At 63.2% G+C, this 17975-nt stretch overlaps 1 protein-coding gene across 1 annotated transcript in view; it reads left to right on the top strand.

Annotated features, from left to right (window-relative positions):
* LOC119114855 (M-phase inducer phosphatase) overlaps positions 1–16948 on the top strand; it is a 41343-nt gene extending 24395 nt beyond the window's left edge. Inside the window, exons 4-9 of the mRNA XM_037238903.1 lie at positions 12434–12661; positions 13114–13263; positions 13598–13886; positions 14237–14495; positions 14994–15162; positions 15642–16948. Coding sequence (XP_037094798.1) covers positions 12434–12661; positions 13114–13263; positions 13598–13886; positions 14237–14495; positions 14994–15162; positions 15642–16086 — 1540 coding nt within the window. The 3' untranslated portion in view covers positions 16087–16948. The remainder of the gene's footprint in view (positions 1–12433; positions 12662–13113; positions 13264–13597; positions 13887–14236; positions 14496–14993; positions 15163–15641) is intronic.
* The last annotated feature ends 1027 nt before the right edge of the window (positions 16949–17975 follow it).

Genomic DNA, 17975 nt, shown 5'->3' with positions numbered 1-17975 from the left:
TGTCCGCGGTGATGAGAGCAAGAATCGCCGCCTATCTGTGAGCCACGTTTGAGGTACGGACGGGTCACTGTTCTCCTCCAGGCCGCTGTCCGAGGCATGAAGGAGACCGAGGCTGCCGCCAGCGCTCGGGGCTTCTCCGAGATGCCGGGATGCTATGTTTCTGGGCCCTGTCCGAGGTGCGGGGTATGTCGAGACCGCCGCCGGGCGCAGCTCATGACACGCAGCCGGCCCGGCGCGCCGCGCCGCGCCGGCTGCAAAAAGCGCGATGCTATCGCTGCGGTCGTCGACGACCGGACTGGTTTGACTGCTCCTGTGAGCGTTCGAGCGTCTTGCGCTAAAAATTCCCGGCGCCTGCACGGTTCAAACGCGGCGGTAAACAGCGGGCGGGCGTCGACCAATCAGCGCGCCCGGCGCTCCCTTCAAATGTGTGCAGTCGGCAGCGCGCCGAGCAAGCCGGCCCGGCCGCGGCCAACGTACGTACACAAGGCCACCTGACCGCCGCTATCGGCCGAGACGTCCGGGCTGCCGGCCGGGCGCCGGACGGTTTCTGCGCCGCTTTTTGCCGCGCGCCGACAGACGATGGCTGAATGGCATGCATGGCAGCGGAGGGCGAGCGGGCCCGCCGTCTTTCAGATGGTTGCGCCCGGCGGCTGGTGCACGTGCTAGCTTATGCGTAAGGGGAAGGGTTCAAGGGGGCCGTGACGCGCCGTTTGTCATAGAAGTTTGACGGCATGCGTAGGTAATGCATCGATGGTGTTTCTTTTAGAGGGAGGTTGTCCCTCACTCTGTTTGGACGTGCCTACGCCCCTGCCAGCGAGCGTCCGACCGCAGGGTTATCAACAGTCTGCGAGCTCAGGGACGCGACGGAGTCGTGTTAATTGGCAAATTATTCGGATGAATGTAATGCGCACAGCGGACGGTACAACTCGTTAAAGATTGGATTCGAGAGACCTTGCTTTTCGTATCCATCGTTCTCGCAAGTCCACCTGCGCTCCCGTATGACGCAAGTGTGACGTTGTTGGCGTGCGGGGACTAGCCATGCAGCATTTGGGTTCCGCGATACCGGCAGCCGATGTTGACTCGTTCCCGGTCATCCACGAGTGCGCACAACGCCGCCGGAGACTCGGGGCTGATGAAACACGGGGGGGGGGGGGAGGCGAGGAGCACACGTGCTTTCCACAGTTTCTTGTCATGCCATCATTGCTACGTCATCGTTGTCATGCCATGTAGGCGTAATGTCAAATTTTGCCAAAGTCAGAGGATAACTACCACCGACCCTCGCCCCTCCCCCCCCCCCCCCCCACCTCCATTCTTGTGTATTTTCCCGGGGTGCTCCGGGCGCTGCGTGCGCGCCTTGTGCCTACACCAGGGCACGTGTTTGTACCCTGTATCGAGTGCACTGGGCGTTAGTCAGTTTCGCTCCGGGTAATTGCACCTGTGCGGCTGGTCGCTTGCACCACTGCGTCTGTGGTGGTGCCGGCGGCAGGTTTTTAGAAACTCGTCAATCTCATGCCGACCATTACCTGCAGCCTGGCGCCGGCCTTCACACCGTCAGAGGCCTGGCGTGTAAGGGCGGTAGCTGCCCGGGACGTCGTAAAGACGTGTTATACCACTCTCAGCGATTGGGTTGCTTGGCTCTCAGGTTGAGCGGCTCATGCGGCCCTCAGGTTGGGTCGAACAATTACATGTGACTCAGGTTGAGTCGAACAATTACATGTGACTCTCAGGGTGAGCTGAACAATTACATGTGACTCTCAGGGTAAGTCGAACAATTACATGTGACTGAAGTTGAGTCGAACAATTACATGTGACTCAGGTTGAGTCGAACAATTACACGTGACTCAGGTTGAGCCGAACAATTACATGTGACTCTCAGGTTGAGTCGGAAATTGGTGGACCGAGTCGTATCCCATGACATCTGGGAACAATGTGTCGTTTCATCGAAACCAACTTCCGTTTTCCAACGTCAGCATGGTGGCCGAGTCTTTCTTGTTTAAGTTTGGAGTTGTCTCTGGAAGAAGATTTATTTGGAGTCCTTTGCATAGGCTTCTGCTGCGCCTGCGGATGTCCTCACACCGAGGCGGCTCTCATTTAGGCTTCCTGCTTCAACGCGTTCGCGCCATGGCGCCATAAACCCCTCGAATGGTGGCCTTTCGGCCCGGGGTCGGGGCCCTCTCGCGCGCCAGCAGTGAGACCTTTGATAAGCCGGTCCAATGGTGCCATCATGTGTGTCCCGTTTATACGGGGGCCGTGACCGGTGCCGATCCTGGCCGCCGCCGTGCCGACCATAAAGCCGTGATGTGGAGCTGCGCTGGCATGCGGCCCGCCCGAGGGACGGTCGGCGCCGCGCCGCCCGGCCGACCCCCTACCGCGCGCGCCAGTACCTCACCCACCAGATATGACGACCGATCCATTTTGTAGGCGCCCCGCGCGTGTGTTTCGGCTTTATGAGGCTATTGTTTGAGTAGCGGCTCGGGCGGCGGCGCGCTGCCACCGACCGGTCGGCTGAGCGGGCGCGCTGTCTCCGCCGACGCCGGCGACCGGCTCGGTCACGTGGTCCGCGGCGGCGCTATCGCCGCGGTGCGGCCGGATGCGGCGCCGGCGCCGCCGGCAGTGGCGCCCCCTCCTGTGGTTCGCACTCCCCCTGCCCCTCCCCCTGGCGGTGGCGTCGCCATGCGCTGGCGGCGGGTCGCGGACGGCACCGATGCGGGCCCGCCGGGAGGTCCTCCGCCCCGAGCCGCGCACACCCCGGGTCGTGCCGAAACAGCCGGCTGTTGGAGGTTGTATTTGCAACGGCGTTGGTTAAGAAGCGGCTGTTTGTGGCACTGCCATCGGGACCGGTGGGTACCAGCACCGTGCGGGGTGTGACGCCATCGGGACCGGTGGGTACCAGCACCGTGCGGGGTATGACGCCATCGGGACCGGTGGGTACCAGCACTGTGCGGGGTGTGACGCCATCGGGACCGGTGGGTACCAGCACCGTGCGGGGTGTGACGCACCACCCCGAGTCCCGGTGGGTACCAGCACCGTGCGGGGTGTGACGCCACCGGGACCGGTGGGTACCAGCACCGTGCGGGGTGTGACGCCATCGGGACCGGTGGGTACCAGCACCGTGCGGGGTGTGACGCCATCGGGACCAGTGGGTACCAGCACCGTGCGGGGTGTGACGCCATCGGGACCGGTGGGTACCAGCACCGTGCGGGGTGTGACGCCATCGGGACCGGTGGGTACCAGCACCGTGCGGGGTATGACGCCATCGGGAACGGTGGGCACCAGCACCGTGCGGGGTGTGACGCACCACCAAGAGTCCCGATGGCGCTGCCCTGAACTCGGGCATCGATCCGCACATGGGCGCGGGCAGCGAAGGGATGCCCGAACGGGCGCGTGATTGAATCACGCCTCCGCAACTGGCGCTGGTGGCGCGGTGCGGCGATTACGGCGCGAGTGGTGCGTATCAGCGTGCGATGGACTTGGCGCCACGCCGGGTCAGTCAAAGGCGAGGCCGGGACCGGATCCGGCGGCAGACTCGACTCCCCGCTGGGTCAGGTCAGAGGCGAGTTCAGGACCAGACCGGACCGGGCGGCGGGCGTCAGCTGAGCGGGCCGCTGTTGTGACGGCCGGCCAGCCCAGCCGGTCAAGTGTTTACCGTCGTGGATCGGCCGTGCCATGCGGCGCTCAAGGTCCGCTGCACTGGCGGCCCTGCGGTCGGCCCTCGTCGCGGCACCGATAGTGGCGGACGAAGCCGTTAGCCACTCGGCGAGGGACGCGGCAGACTGGGGCTGTAGGCAGGCGGAGTGTCGCGGAACTTTGGGGTATAGCTTTATTTCTGCATCGCTGGACACATTTTAGTGGATCGTACACAGTCGCAGACCTGTATGAAAAGGATTTACGAGACAAGCATAGATTTTTAAGTGTTTTTCAGGCTGGATGCAAGGAAAGGCCTGAGAGCGTTTTGGTGTGCAAAGGAATGTTTTGAGCCAAGAATGTCCGCAGAAGAGTTTGCGACATCTGATTTCTACCATGTGTTTCTTTTTGTCAACCTCATCGGCTTTCGTTGTAAGTCGTCCGCTAAGTTTTGGCTTTAACATGAGATAAATACGTGGTACCCGTTAGTGGTACTAATCCTCTATCCGTACTCGTCAGTGGTACTAATCCTCTATCCGTACCCGTTGGTGGTACTAATCCTCTATCCGTACCCGTTAGTGGTACTAATCCCATTCCGTCCCGCGCTTCCTTGGGACGACTCTCAAATGTCATCGCGTCTGGTTGGCAAGAGGAAAGAAAACACAAGAATTTGGTTGCAATATTGCAACTTTCTCAACTTGTTGAAACCATGATTGTTCGGTAGGCTGGACTCTTGAATGTTAGGGATATTTCCCTGACTTGGCCACTCCACAATCGCATTCAAGAGGCTTGCTTACGTCAACGCTGCGCCAGCTGGTCGTCACAGTCTGACCCCCACGGTCCATTCCCAAGCATCAAATAACAGCCCAATGAGCCGCATTCCCCGCTGTTCTCGCCTTTCTCGACCGCTCTTTCGCACATGCTAGTCGTAGCCCCTAAGCGTTCCACGCCTGCTTGTTTCCTAATGGTCGCTTTCTTTCAGTCGTCGATCAATTACCCCGTCCGTCAGCTGATATCCGAGCCAAAACGTATTGAAGCAAATAAAACGTATCAATATAGACCGTATTAAAGCGTTAAAGGGCGCAATAATATTTTCCGGGCAACAGCAGCAACGGCTACTTATCGCAATGTCACATGGCCCTAAACTAAGGAAAATTCATGTTGCAGGCTCTCCCCCTCCCCGCCGCTTCCTGATCCTATCAAACGTGAATCACAGCCTGCCATCGGCTATCGCTGCACGAGTGGCTTCTCAGAGGCGTAGTTACGTGTGACCGCGCTGCTGATCGCCGTCTATATCAGCGCTGCCGGCCGCCGTCTATATCAGCACTGCCTGGGGTGTGATGGCGCTGCCGGCCGCCGTCTGTATCAGCACTGCCTGGGGTGTGACCGCTCTGCCGGCCGCCGTCTGTATCAGCACTGCCTGGGGTGTGATGGCGCTGCCGGCCGCCGTCTATATCAGCACTGCCTGAGGTGTGACCGGCTTGTCCGCATTAGCGCGCGGTCTGCCGACCGGACGAGGCTGGACGACGGCCAAAGGTCGCCGGGCGAGGAGGCGACGTTAGTGAAGGTTTGGGCGTGATGCATCCAAGCAGTTGAACTGTCCGAAAGTCCAAATCAACAGCAGATAGCAAATGGCCAAACTAAGGGGCCTTTCTTGGCCGCTGCCAATTGGCATCCATCTTTCGGCCATTCGTCAGTTTGGAATATCGCCGACAGGCCCATGTGGTTGCCGTTTGCGGCACGTCTGCGTGTTAAGAGCATGCCAGAGCCGGCGGCGTCAGCGTGCCGGCCGGCTCTCGAGACGGCTATACCGATGCCAAGGACGGCAAGCCGGCAGAACTCTGCATAAGGGCGATGCCATTCACGGCCTCTGGGCAGCCTCATTAGCCGTAAATCATGCACCTCGTCAGGAGGTGACTATCAACAGAGAACTTGTACCATCGAAGGTATGCCTGTGCCGGTGGTGCAACATTTCTCTTGGCGTAAGGCAAGCTAAATTTTGTCGAATAACCGTGTGTTTCAGCTTTTACGCGTTTTAGCTCATTACGAATTCGTCCTCAACATTCCGTTCCTGTCCGCCGTCCATTCCAGCGCTCCTTTCTAGCTCTGACATGCCATCATTATCCGGGAAGTGCGTACTCATTGGTCGATTTTTGCCGCACGCGTGATGCCAGCTGCAGAAAAATGACCGGTTCTCCCCCCCCCCCCCCACACACACTCTCAAACGATGTAATGGGCGGGCCCACGTCGCTGCGCTCGGCACTGTCCGTGGGCTTGTAGGTGCGGACTGTCGAGTATCTGCTGTTTACGGGGCCGCCCGGGCTCGCCGACCGACGTGCGCGAGCAGAGCCGCTGCTCTGCTGTCTGTGCGACCTCCACACCCCAGCTCGGGTTCGAACCCCGGTGACACCACGACCGTGGGTGATTAGGTGGCCGCCGCAATCGCTGGCGCCCCATGGAAGGGCCTACGACAGCGAGCGCTGGATGCAGTTAAAATCCTTGTCCGCTGTTCTGCGACGGTGGCAAGTGAAACGCCAGCGGCGTTGGCGGTGACCGTGCGGACAGCTGCGACCAGCTGCGGTCAGCTGCGCTGGCACCTGTGGGGAGAGCGAAGGTGAAGACGTAGCTTTTGGCTCGTGACGTCCGTCGAGACTGGGAGGCAGGCAGTGCTCTTGCCCCACCCCCCTCCCCACCGTATTAGTCGCCATTGTTTGCACGGATGGCGTGCGTGTTATGCGTGATGACGGTGTATGCTGCGTGCTGCTAGTACATAGGGACAATTAGTATACCGCGGTGCTCGGAACGGTGGATGGAAATTGCCACAGCTGCTGGCCCTCCCCAACACGACAGTCAACATCATAGCTCATTTGGAGGGGACAGTTGTCGTTTTGCCTGGTGTGTGGCTGATTAACGATTCTGCTGCACTCGTACGTAGTTATTGATCTGCCTGGCTGTAGCCTCTGAGCTGTTCATTCCTCTGACTGCGGTCTGCTTAGCATTGAGTCGTCTGTCTGGTGTGGGATCAGCTCTCTATCCTCGAGCTGCAGCTTGCCTAGCTGTTGGTTCGTTTGGCTGTCGTATGTTTGCTGAGTCAGCGAGCCGTCGGTATTTTCTCCACCGGCCTGCCATCAGAGGTCGTCTCCGTCTCCGCCTGCCGCCGGGGCGCCGGTCCGGCCGCGTCCCCGCCGCGGCGCGGCCCGCCGGCGGCACTTTCCGTCGGCCCGGTCCATGTCACTAACCCCTGCCCGCGCCTTTTTTCCCGCCGGCAATTAATGGCGCGCCGCTGATGAATCGATCCCACCGCTCGATTTACGTACGGGGCGTCGGAGGGTGGCCGCCGGCGGCGTGGGGTCACGAGCCACCCCTATCGATTATCGACCTCGACGGCGCGGTTCAAAGTTCCCGCGCCGGCCGGCTCCGCCCCCGACGGCCGCCGACCAATGGGGCGGCGGGGCGGCTGGCGCGCCGCCAGCCCGGAACAGCTGATCGGCGCGTCAATAGTGCGCGGCGAGACGGGCTGGCGCGCGCCGACCAGGAGGCGCACGGAGTGCGTGGGCGCCGGCCGGACGCGTTACTATGGAGTGGATCGACATCGCCATGAGTCCCAACACCGGCTGCGAGCGGTGCATCGGGTGAGTGAGCGGGCCGGCCTGCTGCGCGTCAGCCGCCGGCTGGCAAGCGGGAGTCGGCCGTGCGCGCCACGTACTAGGTGAAGTACCGCGACGTGTGGCGACGCGGCAGGATAGGTCCGAGGACGGTGCCTACAAGTGGTTGAGTTTCTATGCCTACGCGCCTTGTTTTATCAGATTTTATCTAGGATATTTCCCGTAAGCATTGTGGTTGATACTCTGAAATTTCGGCCTGCATGTGGGAGTGGCAGGGATGTGTGCAGTTGCCACTTGCGACGCTTTTTTAGTGCGTGGAGTATGCGTACCGGCGAAATCGAACTACATCTATGGAGTTGTATTTGAACACTTGATATATGCACCTCACCCCGAAAATATAGCGCTGTATGTATGTATGTTTTTCCCAATCAATTTATTTTCTGACAGTCGTCGGAAGTACCGTTGAAGATGACGGTAATGACATGTTCCATCTTACGGCCCGTATGATAGGCTTCTTGCTGGATTATGATCATATTTTTATTTTATGTGAATGTGGTAAGCTCCTTGCTGTTACCGGAAATAGCAGGTCATTGCAGGGTAAGGCCCATGTATTTGGCACCATTTGTTGTCTTGAACTAAATGACTGTGCGTTGTTCATCTCTTAACCTTTTCCGGAACTAACACGCTTTCAAGTGTTCTTGCATACAAATCTCTGATCTAGTTTTGGGCCCTTCGGTGCGGGGTAAAGCTGTTGCTAGACGTGTCTCTATCGACAGCTGTCCATTGTACCTAAATCTCCGGGTAACATCTCACCCGACAATCTGTCCAATCTCCAAGATGCGGGCCCCTCGCGGCCGTTCTGCCAAGTAATTTGTCCAGCCTCGGAGATCAGAGGAGGCCCTGGCGGCGGTTGGGTGGACTCCACCCTGACGTTGCCCGGGGCTGGGCGTGCCCGGCCGGGCCGCCGCACCCCGCCCTCATGTGGCGGCGCCATCCGCGCGCGCCCGTTCCGCCGCCGCTAGCGCGCTTCGAGACGGCTGCAGTCGCTCGCACGCATGGCGCGGGAGGCGCGCGCCGGAGTACGCGCGCCTGTCCCGCCGCCGGTGGCGCGGTTCGAGACGGCTACAGTCGCTCGCACGCATGGCGCGGGAGGCGCGCGCCGGAGTACGCGCGCCTGTCCCGCCGCCGGTGGCGCGGTTCGAGACGGCTACAGTCGCTCGCACGCATGGCGCGGGAGGCGCGCGCCAGAGTACGCGCGCACCGCTAATCGCGCGCGCACTTTCGCCCTCGTTCCCGCCAGGCGGCCGGCCGGGTGCCGGCGGCAAGGGCAGGGACCCCGGCAGCTGCCCGCTGCCCCACGCACCGGGCATCTGTCGGCCGACACTGGGGGTCAGGCGAACAGCATCTGATTTACGCAGAACGGGGCCGGACGGGGGGGGGGGGGGGGGCGCAACAGCTGTTTCGGCGCGATAGTCCGAAGGTTGAAAATGGTAGGAAGTTTTGAGGTGCGCAAGCCTTCGGTGTCTAAGCAGGCTGGTCCGTGCAGTTGGGCCGTGTTAACGTCCGCCAGGTTGTTGTGTAGATACCTCGGTGTCACATTTTGTGAAGTACGGCGGCTACATGCGCCAGTAGTGGAGTGGGTCGTAATTAAACGTGACAGTAGTAATTGTCTGGTGCTTCGGTGATTTTATGGAAATTTGGTTTTGTGGCGACCATGTTTTTGGGGACAAGGACATGGGAAAGCACTTCCTGTTTCACCTACAAATCACTGCTTACCTTCGGCGGCAAACGCCGCTCCCGTTACCGCAGGGCCCTTGAGGCTCCGGCGCTGCGCAGACAACCGGCCATCAATGGGCCCGCCGCCGCTGCCCGACTTTCCCCGGCATGAGGAGGGGAGCAGGCCCGGGTCGGAGGCCGGGCTTTGCGGCACGGGACCAGCCGCCCGGACTTTCTCCCATCCATCGCGGGCGGCGGGCCGGGCCCGTCTGCGCCGCCGCGCTCTGTAAACACGCTCCCCGCGGCTGGCGCCCGCGCCGCGACAAAAACGCTCGCCGCCGCTATATTTAGTTGCGTGTCGCCGCGCGGCGCGCTGCGGGAAGCTGGGGTGGCTCGTGTTTCGCACTCCCCACTCCCCTGCTGCCGGCCGGGGAGCCTGCGCCCTCCTGGCGCGCGGCCCGACCGCCCGACGGTTTGACCCTGGCCGACCCCGACCGACCCGACCCCGGTGCCCGCGAGGCCCTCGGTAACATCCCGGTAGACCCGCGTGCGTGTCACGTGTGAAATGTCGTGTGGGCGACTTCTGGGGCGAGAGGTGTGGTCAGGCTGATGGCCGGCCTGGCCGCTAGGGGTGACGACAGGCTGCGCGGTTTTTCATCTTCGCATTGCTTCCTGCTGCGAGCACAGCGCGATGTGGTCTCGTGCGATCACAAATGTGTGAGAAGTTTTGGCGGATGACCGGAGTCGGCGGCACGTGGAGGCAGCATTCAGGCCGCACGTAGCTCCACCCAATCCTTTTCGCTGATTTATGATAATGCCTAGCAGCCACACGCGTCGATGAATACTCCAAAGATTCTCACATTCATGTCACGTCTCTAGTTGTTGCCAGCGCGATGCTCGCTCGAGGCCGTGCCGCGCGGCCGGCCACCGGTCTGCGGGACTCAGGGCCGGGCCGGGCCGTGTCACTTCGCGCCCGAGGTCGCTGGGCCCGTGTGCCGGGGTGCGGCAGAGGCACTCCGACCGCCGGAGAGTTATGGGGTGGCCGGCCTTCGTCCCACACCGCCGCCGCCGCCACCGGCCCGACCCGGCTCGGCTCGGCCCGTCCCGGCTGTCCGGCCGAGTGACACGTTTAGTAGCGCCGGTCGGCCGGGCCAGCGGCGCGCCGGATGTGCCTGAGTTGGAGATGGCCCACCGGCCACCCACTGGCTCGAGGCGCGCCAAGGTCGAAGGCTGCCGGCGGGCTCCCTTGACTCGGCCTGGACGGGTGTCCCGATGCTGATCAGCCTCCAGGGCCCGGTCCGCGGTCCTGGAGCTACCTCCACCCAGCGGCAATGGAGTCCACACAGAGCGGGAGAGGTCCGAGCGCGCCACCACGGATTCCGCGAGTTCTCGGTCTTTCCGGCGTCCTCAGTGCGGTGGATCGGAGCGCCGTGTCTCTGTTCCTGTCCTGTGTCGCTCGTCCGATGCGGGCCGCCGTTGAAGCCAGCTGGCGGCCCGATCTCTGGCGCATTGTCGCGCTGAATGTGAAGAATTTCGGCGGGAACCGCGGGCGGCCGGCGGCCGGCTGGCCCGGAATAGAGGCCAGTCACCTGGCCGCTCCCACCGCCGCGCCGGCGCGCCGGCCCGCGCGCCGCAAGTGCCGCGTCGTTCCAGGCGGGCGCGCGCCGGAAGCGCCGCTGCCGTCGCCGGACGCCCTGCCACCTGTGGCCGGAGGAAGTGGCGACACGGAACGTGGTGCCGCCGCCGGCGCCGCTGAGGTCAGCGACTGCCGGGTGCCCCGTCACGGTCTCCCGAGGCCGCTGCTCGACGGAGCCGGCCGGCCGGTCAGCGGACAACAGGCGACGATTGGCGCCGCCCGCAGCGGCCGCCGCGCGATAAATGATGCCTAATTGGCGCGGTGCGCGCCGCGGCGGAAGCGCGCCCGTCAGCCGACCGCGACCGAAACCGAAAGGCGCCCCTGGCCGCGCGCGCGCTCCATTGGCTTCGATTTCGTCGGTCGGCCGGCCGGTCATGTGCGCGTTTTTGCAGTGCCGGCTCGCCAGCTGCGGCTGCGCGCGGCTCAACTCGCGCCGTCTGCTCTCGCCCGAGAAAGGTCGCACAAAAAGCCGCGCATGATTTTGTTCGGCCCATTTTTGCGCGGCGCCCCGTCTCGGCAGCGCCGCGGAGCCGGAATGCCTATTGTACCCGCAAAACCCATTGATTAAGTTGCTCGGGCGGGCGGCGGCGCGGCGGCCGAGCCGCCAGGTAAGTGAGCTGGCCGCATTCCGGGACGCACTGAGCAGCTGGCGGCTGGCCGTGAGCGGGGCTGCCGGCCGCGACCTCGCCTGCTCGAGGAGCAGCCCGCAGCCGGGGTGCGCCGCCGGCGGCCTCCTGCCCTTGGCCGCGACCTCGCCCGTTCGAGGAGCAGCTCGCAGCTGGGGTGCGCCGACGGCGGCCTCCTGCCCTTGGCCGCGAGCCTTGCCCTCGCGCGCCGGACGGCCCGGCGACCGTCCCCGAAGTCAGGCGCGGCATCCACTGCTGTCCTTGTCTTTTAATTATTTACCGCCCGTGTGGATACATTCGGGCGATAAAAACCCGGTGCCGCGCGGCGGCGGCGGCCCAACGGAAACGCGCCGGCGCCGCCAGGTAAAAAGTCTGCCGTGAGAACCGGGCGACGGCGCTCGGCGCTGGGCGGCTCGAGCGCGCGCGCTGCCGCCGACAGCCGGGGTTGTTGGCCTCGGAGCTCGCGGCGGCGGCGGCTCGGGCTGACGCGGCGCTCTCCGGGCGGCGGCGGCGGCGGCGGCGGCAGCCGTGGCTGCGCGCCGTGGGACCGCGGAGGTCCCACGCCGTGACCGTTTGAGCGCGCTGGTCGGTTTGAACGCGTCGCCCGGCGCCGCGAGCGGCCGCCGTCAGGTGCGGAAGCGGCCGGCTCGGGAGGCTTCAATTAGCGCCGCATCCCCGCGCACGGCGCTCTCGCGTCTATGCAGACTATGCATACCGAACCGGCTGCGGCCAATTACCGGCTATCTAATTACGTGGCCTGTGTGAGCGGACGCCTGATGCGGCGCGTACATCTCCGTGGGAGAGTGCATGCTTCCGGTGGCGTCGCAGGTCGCTGCTGCTGCGGAATAAGCAGGACGGTCGGTGTGGCAGGTGTCGCCTCTGCCACGGGAACTGCGGCTGCTGGTGTAGGGCGCCCAGGGGATGGCGCGTAATATGTCAGAAAAGTGTCGCTAGTGAGTGAGAGCGCTGGCTTCTTTGGGGCTGCTCCGTAGTCCATGCGGGCTGACCCGTGTTGCCGCCGCCTGTGTTCAGCTGGCTCTGGACCGTCCGCGCCCATACCAGACAGCTGAGCCATCGGAGGCTGTCCTCAGCGATCGGGCGCGCGGGCCGCCCGGTGCGCGTGCCGCCCCATGCCCCGTTCCCCCTGACCCATCGGCGGAGCCTTTGACAGACGGTGTCGGTGCCCAGCGTGTGGCGTGCCTGACGGGTGTCGTGTCCGCCGGCAGGCTGCTGCGGGATGTCAGCCTGGACGAGGGCACGCCCGAGGGCAGGGCGGCGGCCCCGCTCCGCCGCTTCAAGTCGCTGCCGGTGCGCCAGCGGCTGCAGGCGGCTGCCTGCTCGCCCGCCCTCGGCTCGCCCGCCCTCGACAAGGAGAACGCGCCCTTCCTGTCGCCGGCCAAGCAGGACGCGTCGTTCGACTTCAGCAGTCCCAAGCGGTCCGGCCTTAGCGACAGGTGAGTATCGAGCCGAGCCGAGCCGAGCCGAGCCGAGCCGAGCCGAGCCGAGCCGAGCCGACCGACTCCTGGTACGCACACTCATCGCTGCATTGCCAGCCGTGTTTCGTATGATATGCAGGCAAATTACGTCATGTCTGATGCCTTCAATTGTTGATATGTTTCGGTTCTAATACTAATCCCGTTACGAGATTGTGTTTGATTACAGTAAGCGTGATTTAAGATTTAACGTGAGCTCAGTTGCTGTCGTCAAACTGCGTAAGTTACGTGCTACACGACGCCGTTTAATGTGTGCGGTTGGCCGGCGACGGTTCCGTCTCCCACGTTCTGGCAGCGTCACCAGGAGTGCCGTTTGCGGGTATCCGTCAGAGGGCGCTGTGGTCGGCTCGCCAGTCGTGCCTGCCCCGGCCGTGTCTGCCCCGGCTCTGTCTGACGGCGCGCCGTGCCACCAGGTCGGCGTCGCGTGCTCCCAGCAGCTTGTGTCAGCGGCGGCTGCCTCTGGGCCAGGTCCAGAGGCCGACGCCGGCGACGGAGCCGCCTGAGGTGCAGGATCCCAGCTCGCAGGACAGCGGGTACGACGCCACAGAGAGGGATGAGTTCAGGTCAGTCGCCAGCTGCGCGTGAGCACGCACCCTCGGGCTAAGCCAGGCTCTCTTCGTTTGGTGTCACGTGATTACGTCCGTGTATCAGTCAAACACTTGCTGGCAGAAAGGGAAGGCAAGGCCAATACAATTTAAGATTCCTCACCTTCAGAATTAAGTTTTTCATTCGTGGTAGGTTGTCCTAGTCTGCATATTTAAAAAATATATATATCACGTAGTCTATCGGGTAGTATGTTACATGGTGTGGGGCCTGCGTTAGGCGCGCCTGCCCGGTGGGGCGACTGGCGCCGGGCACCGCCGTCTGGCGCGCGCTGACCGTCGGCCGCCGCCGCAGGTTCGCCGCGCCCACGGCGCCCCCGCCGCGTCGCGTGCGGTCGAGCGTGTCGTCCGGCTCGTCCGGCTCTCCGGCGCCGCTGCGCCGCTCCGACTCGGACGGCTTCATGGACGCCATCGACCTGGACACGATGGACGAGAGCGCCATGCCGGCGGGCCTGCAGGCGCTTCTCTCGGCGCCGATCCTGAGTCCGGCGGGCGAGGAGCCGCCGCCGCCGCGCCGGCCCGCCATCCGACGCTTCCTCTCCATGGTGGAGCGACCCTCCGCGGACGCCACCGACGCGCGCGCCGTGAGTGTGGGCGCCGCGCGGAACGGGATGCTGGCGACGGGATGGGACAGCCGGCGGGGATGATGCTGACGCTGGGCGCTGGCATCGACGGGTTCAGTTTTGTTTTCGTTTGTGCGGGCCTGTCGCCGGTTTGCGCCGTCAGCGCCGCCGGCGACGCTGCCGATGTCCTGTGCCGCTGGCCGCGCCGTCAGCGCCGCTGGCGACGCTGCCGATGTCCTGTGCCGCTGGCCGCGCCGTCAGCGCCGCCGGCGACGCTGCCGATGTCCTGTGCCGCTGGCCCGATCATCCCCCCACGGTCGTCGGCGCCGTGCCTGCTCCAGTGGGGTGACGCCGAGCTTCGCTCCCGCCAGACGCTGGCGGACCGGATGCCGGTGCCGGTGCCGGGCCGGCTGGGCCAGTTCAAGCGGCCCGAGCCGCCGTCGCTGGAGCCGTGCTCGCCGACTCGCAAGCGGCTGTGCTCGCTGGCCGAGTCGCCGTCGCCGCGCGCCGCCGGCGCCGAGCTGCAGCGCTCCGAGAGTCACCGGCTGACGCCGTGCGCCGAGCGCGTGCGCCCGCTGCAGCGCTGCCACTCCGAGTCGGAGGCCACCATCAAGCGCGCCGTCCAGCGCTGTGAGTGGCGTACTGCGGCGCTAGCCGCTAGGGGCACCGCTGGGGCCTCCACTGCCGCCCGCTGCCAGCCGGCGGTGGGCAGGGGCGGGGCTGAAGTGGAACCGCCGCCCACTTGTGAACTTACTGGCTGTGTTCATTTTCATCATTCTTTATCAGTTACAATCATCAGAAACTAGTGTCCCATAGTTTACACTGCGGCTAGTTTCTTCTTAAGTATCCAACAGTGGCTTGGGCTCTCAAGCAATCTCTCCTCGCAAACACACCCAGTCATTCCCTCGCGTTCCCTCGTTTCAATCGGTTCGAAGACCGGACGGCCTGTAGTATGCAGCCGACCTGCCTGTCGCGGTGGTGCGACTGACCACTGTTGCGGCAGTGCGACTGACCACTGTTGCGGCGGTGTGACTGACCACTGTTGTGACGGTGCGACTGACCACTGTTGCGGCGGTGCGACTGACCACTGTTGCGGCGGTGTGGCTGACCGCTCCGTTCCTCCGCCAGCGTGTCAGGACCCGGACCTGATCGGCGACTGCAGCCGGCCGTACGCCCTGCCGCTGGCGCGCACCAGCCGCAACAGTGACCTGAAGGCCATCAGCGCGGCGACGCTCAATGACCTGATGGACGGCGCCTTCAGCCAGACGGTCGCCTCCTTCCAGATCGTCGACTGCAGGTGGGTGCTGAGGGCTCTGGGGGTACGGGCCCCCGCTGGGACGTCACGAGTGGGTTGTCCTTTACACGAGCCGCCTCCCAGTCTGATGAGTGATAACCATTCCATATGGGCAACCATGTGTTCACCAAATTCGGAAGGCCTTGACTCAGGGCTGTCATGGTACGCGGTGGCTCGCTGGAGTGCTGCTCTCGGGGATTTTTGTGTAAAGCCGATTGTGTTAAGCCAGTGCGCTGTCTTCAGGCCCTGTCCATCATCGTCCGACTTCGAGGTGGCGTTTCGGGTTTCGAAATCTATCATTCGTATTCCATGTCCTGATCCGTGCACTACGGCGCCCGTCCCGCGCGCATGTGGATGCGACATTTGCCTGCCACGGAGGTGGCGAGCAGCGCAGTTCACGGAGCGGAGCTGAGGTCGCGGCGCTGCTCAGCGCCTCTGGTGACGTGACCGTTCGGCGTCGCTCACTCCCTCCTCGCCGGCAGGTACCCGTACGAGTACGAGGGCGGGCACATTCGCGGCGCCGTCAACCTCTTCACGAAGGACGCCATCCACAGCCACCTGCTGGCCAACCGGCACGCGGCGCAGCCGCCGCCGCTGGCGGCCGACACGCGCGCGCGCCGCCACCTGATCGTGTTCCACTGCGAGTTCTCGTCAGAGCGCGGCCCCAGCATGTACCGCTTTCTGCGCGAGCAGGACCGCAAGCTCAACAAAGCCACGTACCCGGCGCTGCTGTACCCGGAGGTGTACCTCCTTGACGGCGGCTACAAGAAGTTCTTCGAGGGCCACTCGGCCCTCTGCGAGCCGCGCGCCTACAAGCCGATGAACAAGGAGGGCCACGAGAGCGATCTCAAACACTTCCGCGCCAAGTCCAAGTCGTGGGCGGGCGACAGCCGGGCCCGGGGCGTGTCGAAGCGCATGGTCTTGTGATCGCTGTAGCGCGCTAGCGTACCAAGGGCGGGATCCACACGCGTTTAAGCCGTGCAATACGTGGACAACGACAGGGCGGCGGGCGGAGGCGCGGGTGGCTGTGTGTGCGTGCTCGTGTGCGTGTGTGTGCGTGCCCGTGTGCGTGCGTGTGATGCGTGTGATATCAGCTGTTACCAAAGTGCGCGCGCCAGCCCGCCGGTTAGCCTGCACGGGCGCCGCCAGCGACGGCGGTACTCGGAGACGCGCATTGGCGTCGTAGATTCCAGGGACCAGAAATCTATGGTAGACCACACGTGTTCACATGGCAGGCCGTGTACTCGGCCGCCTTGGACATAGTAGATAGGCCTATGATCTGATGGAATCGACTTATTGCCGGTCTGTCAGGGTTGACGTGGTTGACCCGTCTCCCCGCGGGTCACCAACGCCATCTATCGCACAGTTGCTGTTTTAAGTATACGACTGATTGACCCTGGGGACTCCCCTGGCCCGGGTGACCAGCACTGACTGCGATTCCGGATCTATGTCACCCAGATCCGTGTTACCCGGAGCCATGTCAACCGGCCTTCGTCCTCTTGCTGCTGGCATCTGCGCCGCTCTCGCCTTGTTACGCCTGTCGGCACCCTCGGCACTCCCTCGTGCGACTTGTGTGTGGACGTTCCGATTTGCACGGTTGGCGCCCGATTTCTGTTGCTTGCGAGCCTTTCTTTCGTGCGCGGCCTTCACGTGCGCTTCTTGGCCGGCCTCTGGCGCGGTTCCGGTGTAAATTGTGCCGCTGTGTCGGCCGTGTTTCGTTGCGCGGCGTTCTGGTGCTCTGACGGAGGCCGGCCGCACTGTGTGCCTCGGTTGCTAGAATAAAATCCGTACCGCACAGGCGTCGTTGCGTGGCGGCGGGGCGTGGCTTCGGTGGCCGATCAGCGCGACCGCAGTCGTGATCCTGCCCTGTGATTGGTCAAAACGGCCGTGCAGCCGATCTGGGGACAGCAGGACAGCCGTGTGGAATTATTACGTTTGACGCGCGAGACGCGGGCACGTCGCTTTCTGATTAAAATTTGGGAAAATGGGGCCGCGATTCACGTATCTGACACGCCTGACAGCGGCACGGACGCGGACACGCCTGACAGCGGCACGGACGCGGACACGCCTGACAGCGGCACGGACGCGTGAGTCCTGCGTACGGCTGCGTCCCAGCTACCTGCAGAAGTCAGCTGTCGGCAACACTGGAGGTGTCGTGCCAGGCACGGAAACAAGGCGAAAACTCCACTGCCGTCAGCGGTGTCCGCCCGCGTTACCAGCGTTTGGCGGCCAGTCTGTGCATCACTAACACGCGCTCGGGTCACGTCTAAATAGCGCCAGTCACCCCACTTCCTCATTTTCTGACGCGGCCACTTTCTTCCTATCCCAGTGCATTATGCGAAGCTCAGTTGTACTGCGTCGTCCTCTACGGCTCAGCGAGTTTCGGAGCAGCAAATAATCGAGGGTGTCCTGTGATTTCCTTGAATCATGCGGGCTGAATCCTGCCATCGAGGCCGCGCACGCGGCGTCGCGGGCGGGCGTGTTGTCACCACCGGGTATTGCAGGCTCAAGAAATGCAACGCTGTTATGGAATTATGTAATTCATGCGCATCATCATTTTAGCCAGGGAGCTGGCGCCCCACATTCGACCACTTGGCCTTGGTTCTGCATTGCTGGCTTGACAAACCTCAAACGAATGCTTGCAGCTCGCGACTATCTGAACCAGTCCGTAAGTTCTTATAAGGTAAAACGAATGACATCAGAATGTCGTGGTTTGTTGTTATGTCTAGTCCAAACGTTTTAGTCCACTGCTCCGAATTTCAGCTCTAATTCTGGTCAGAAAAAATTCGCCGATAGGCGCAGTAAAGCAGCCCAAA

This window comes from Pollicipes pollicipes, unplaced genomic scaffold, assembly GCF_011947565.3.
Source record: "Pollicipes pollicipes isolate AB1234 unplaced genomic scaffold, Ppol_2.1 Scaffold_3087;HRSCAF=3621_pilon_pilon_pilon, whole genome shotgun sequence".
NCBI classification, from domain to species: domain Eukaryota; kingdom Metazoa; phylum Arthropoda; class Thecostraca; order Pollicipedomorpha; family Pollicipedidae; genus Pollicipes; species Pollicipes pollicipes.
The sequence above is the reverse complement of the archived record's forward strand: the minus strand, read 5'-3'. Positions and strand labels throughout refer to the sequence as shown.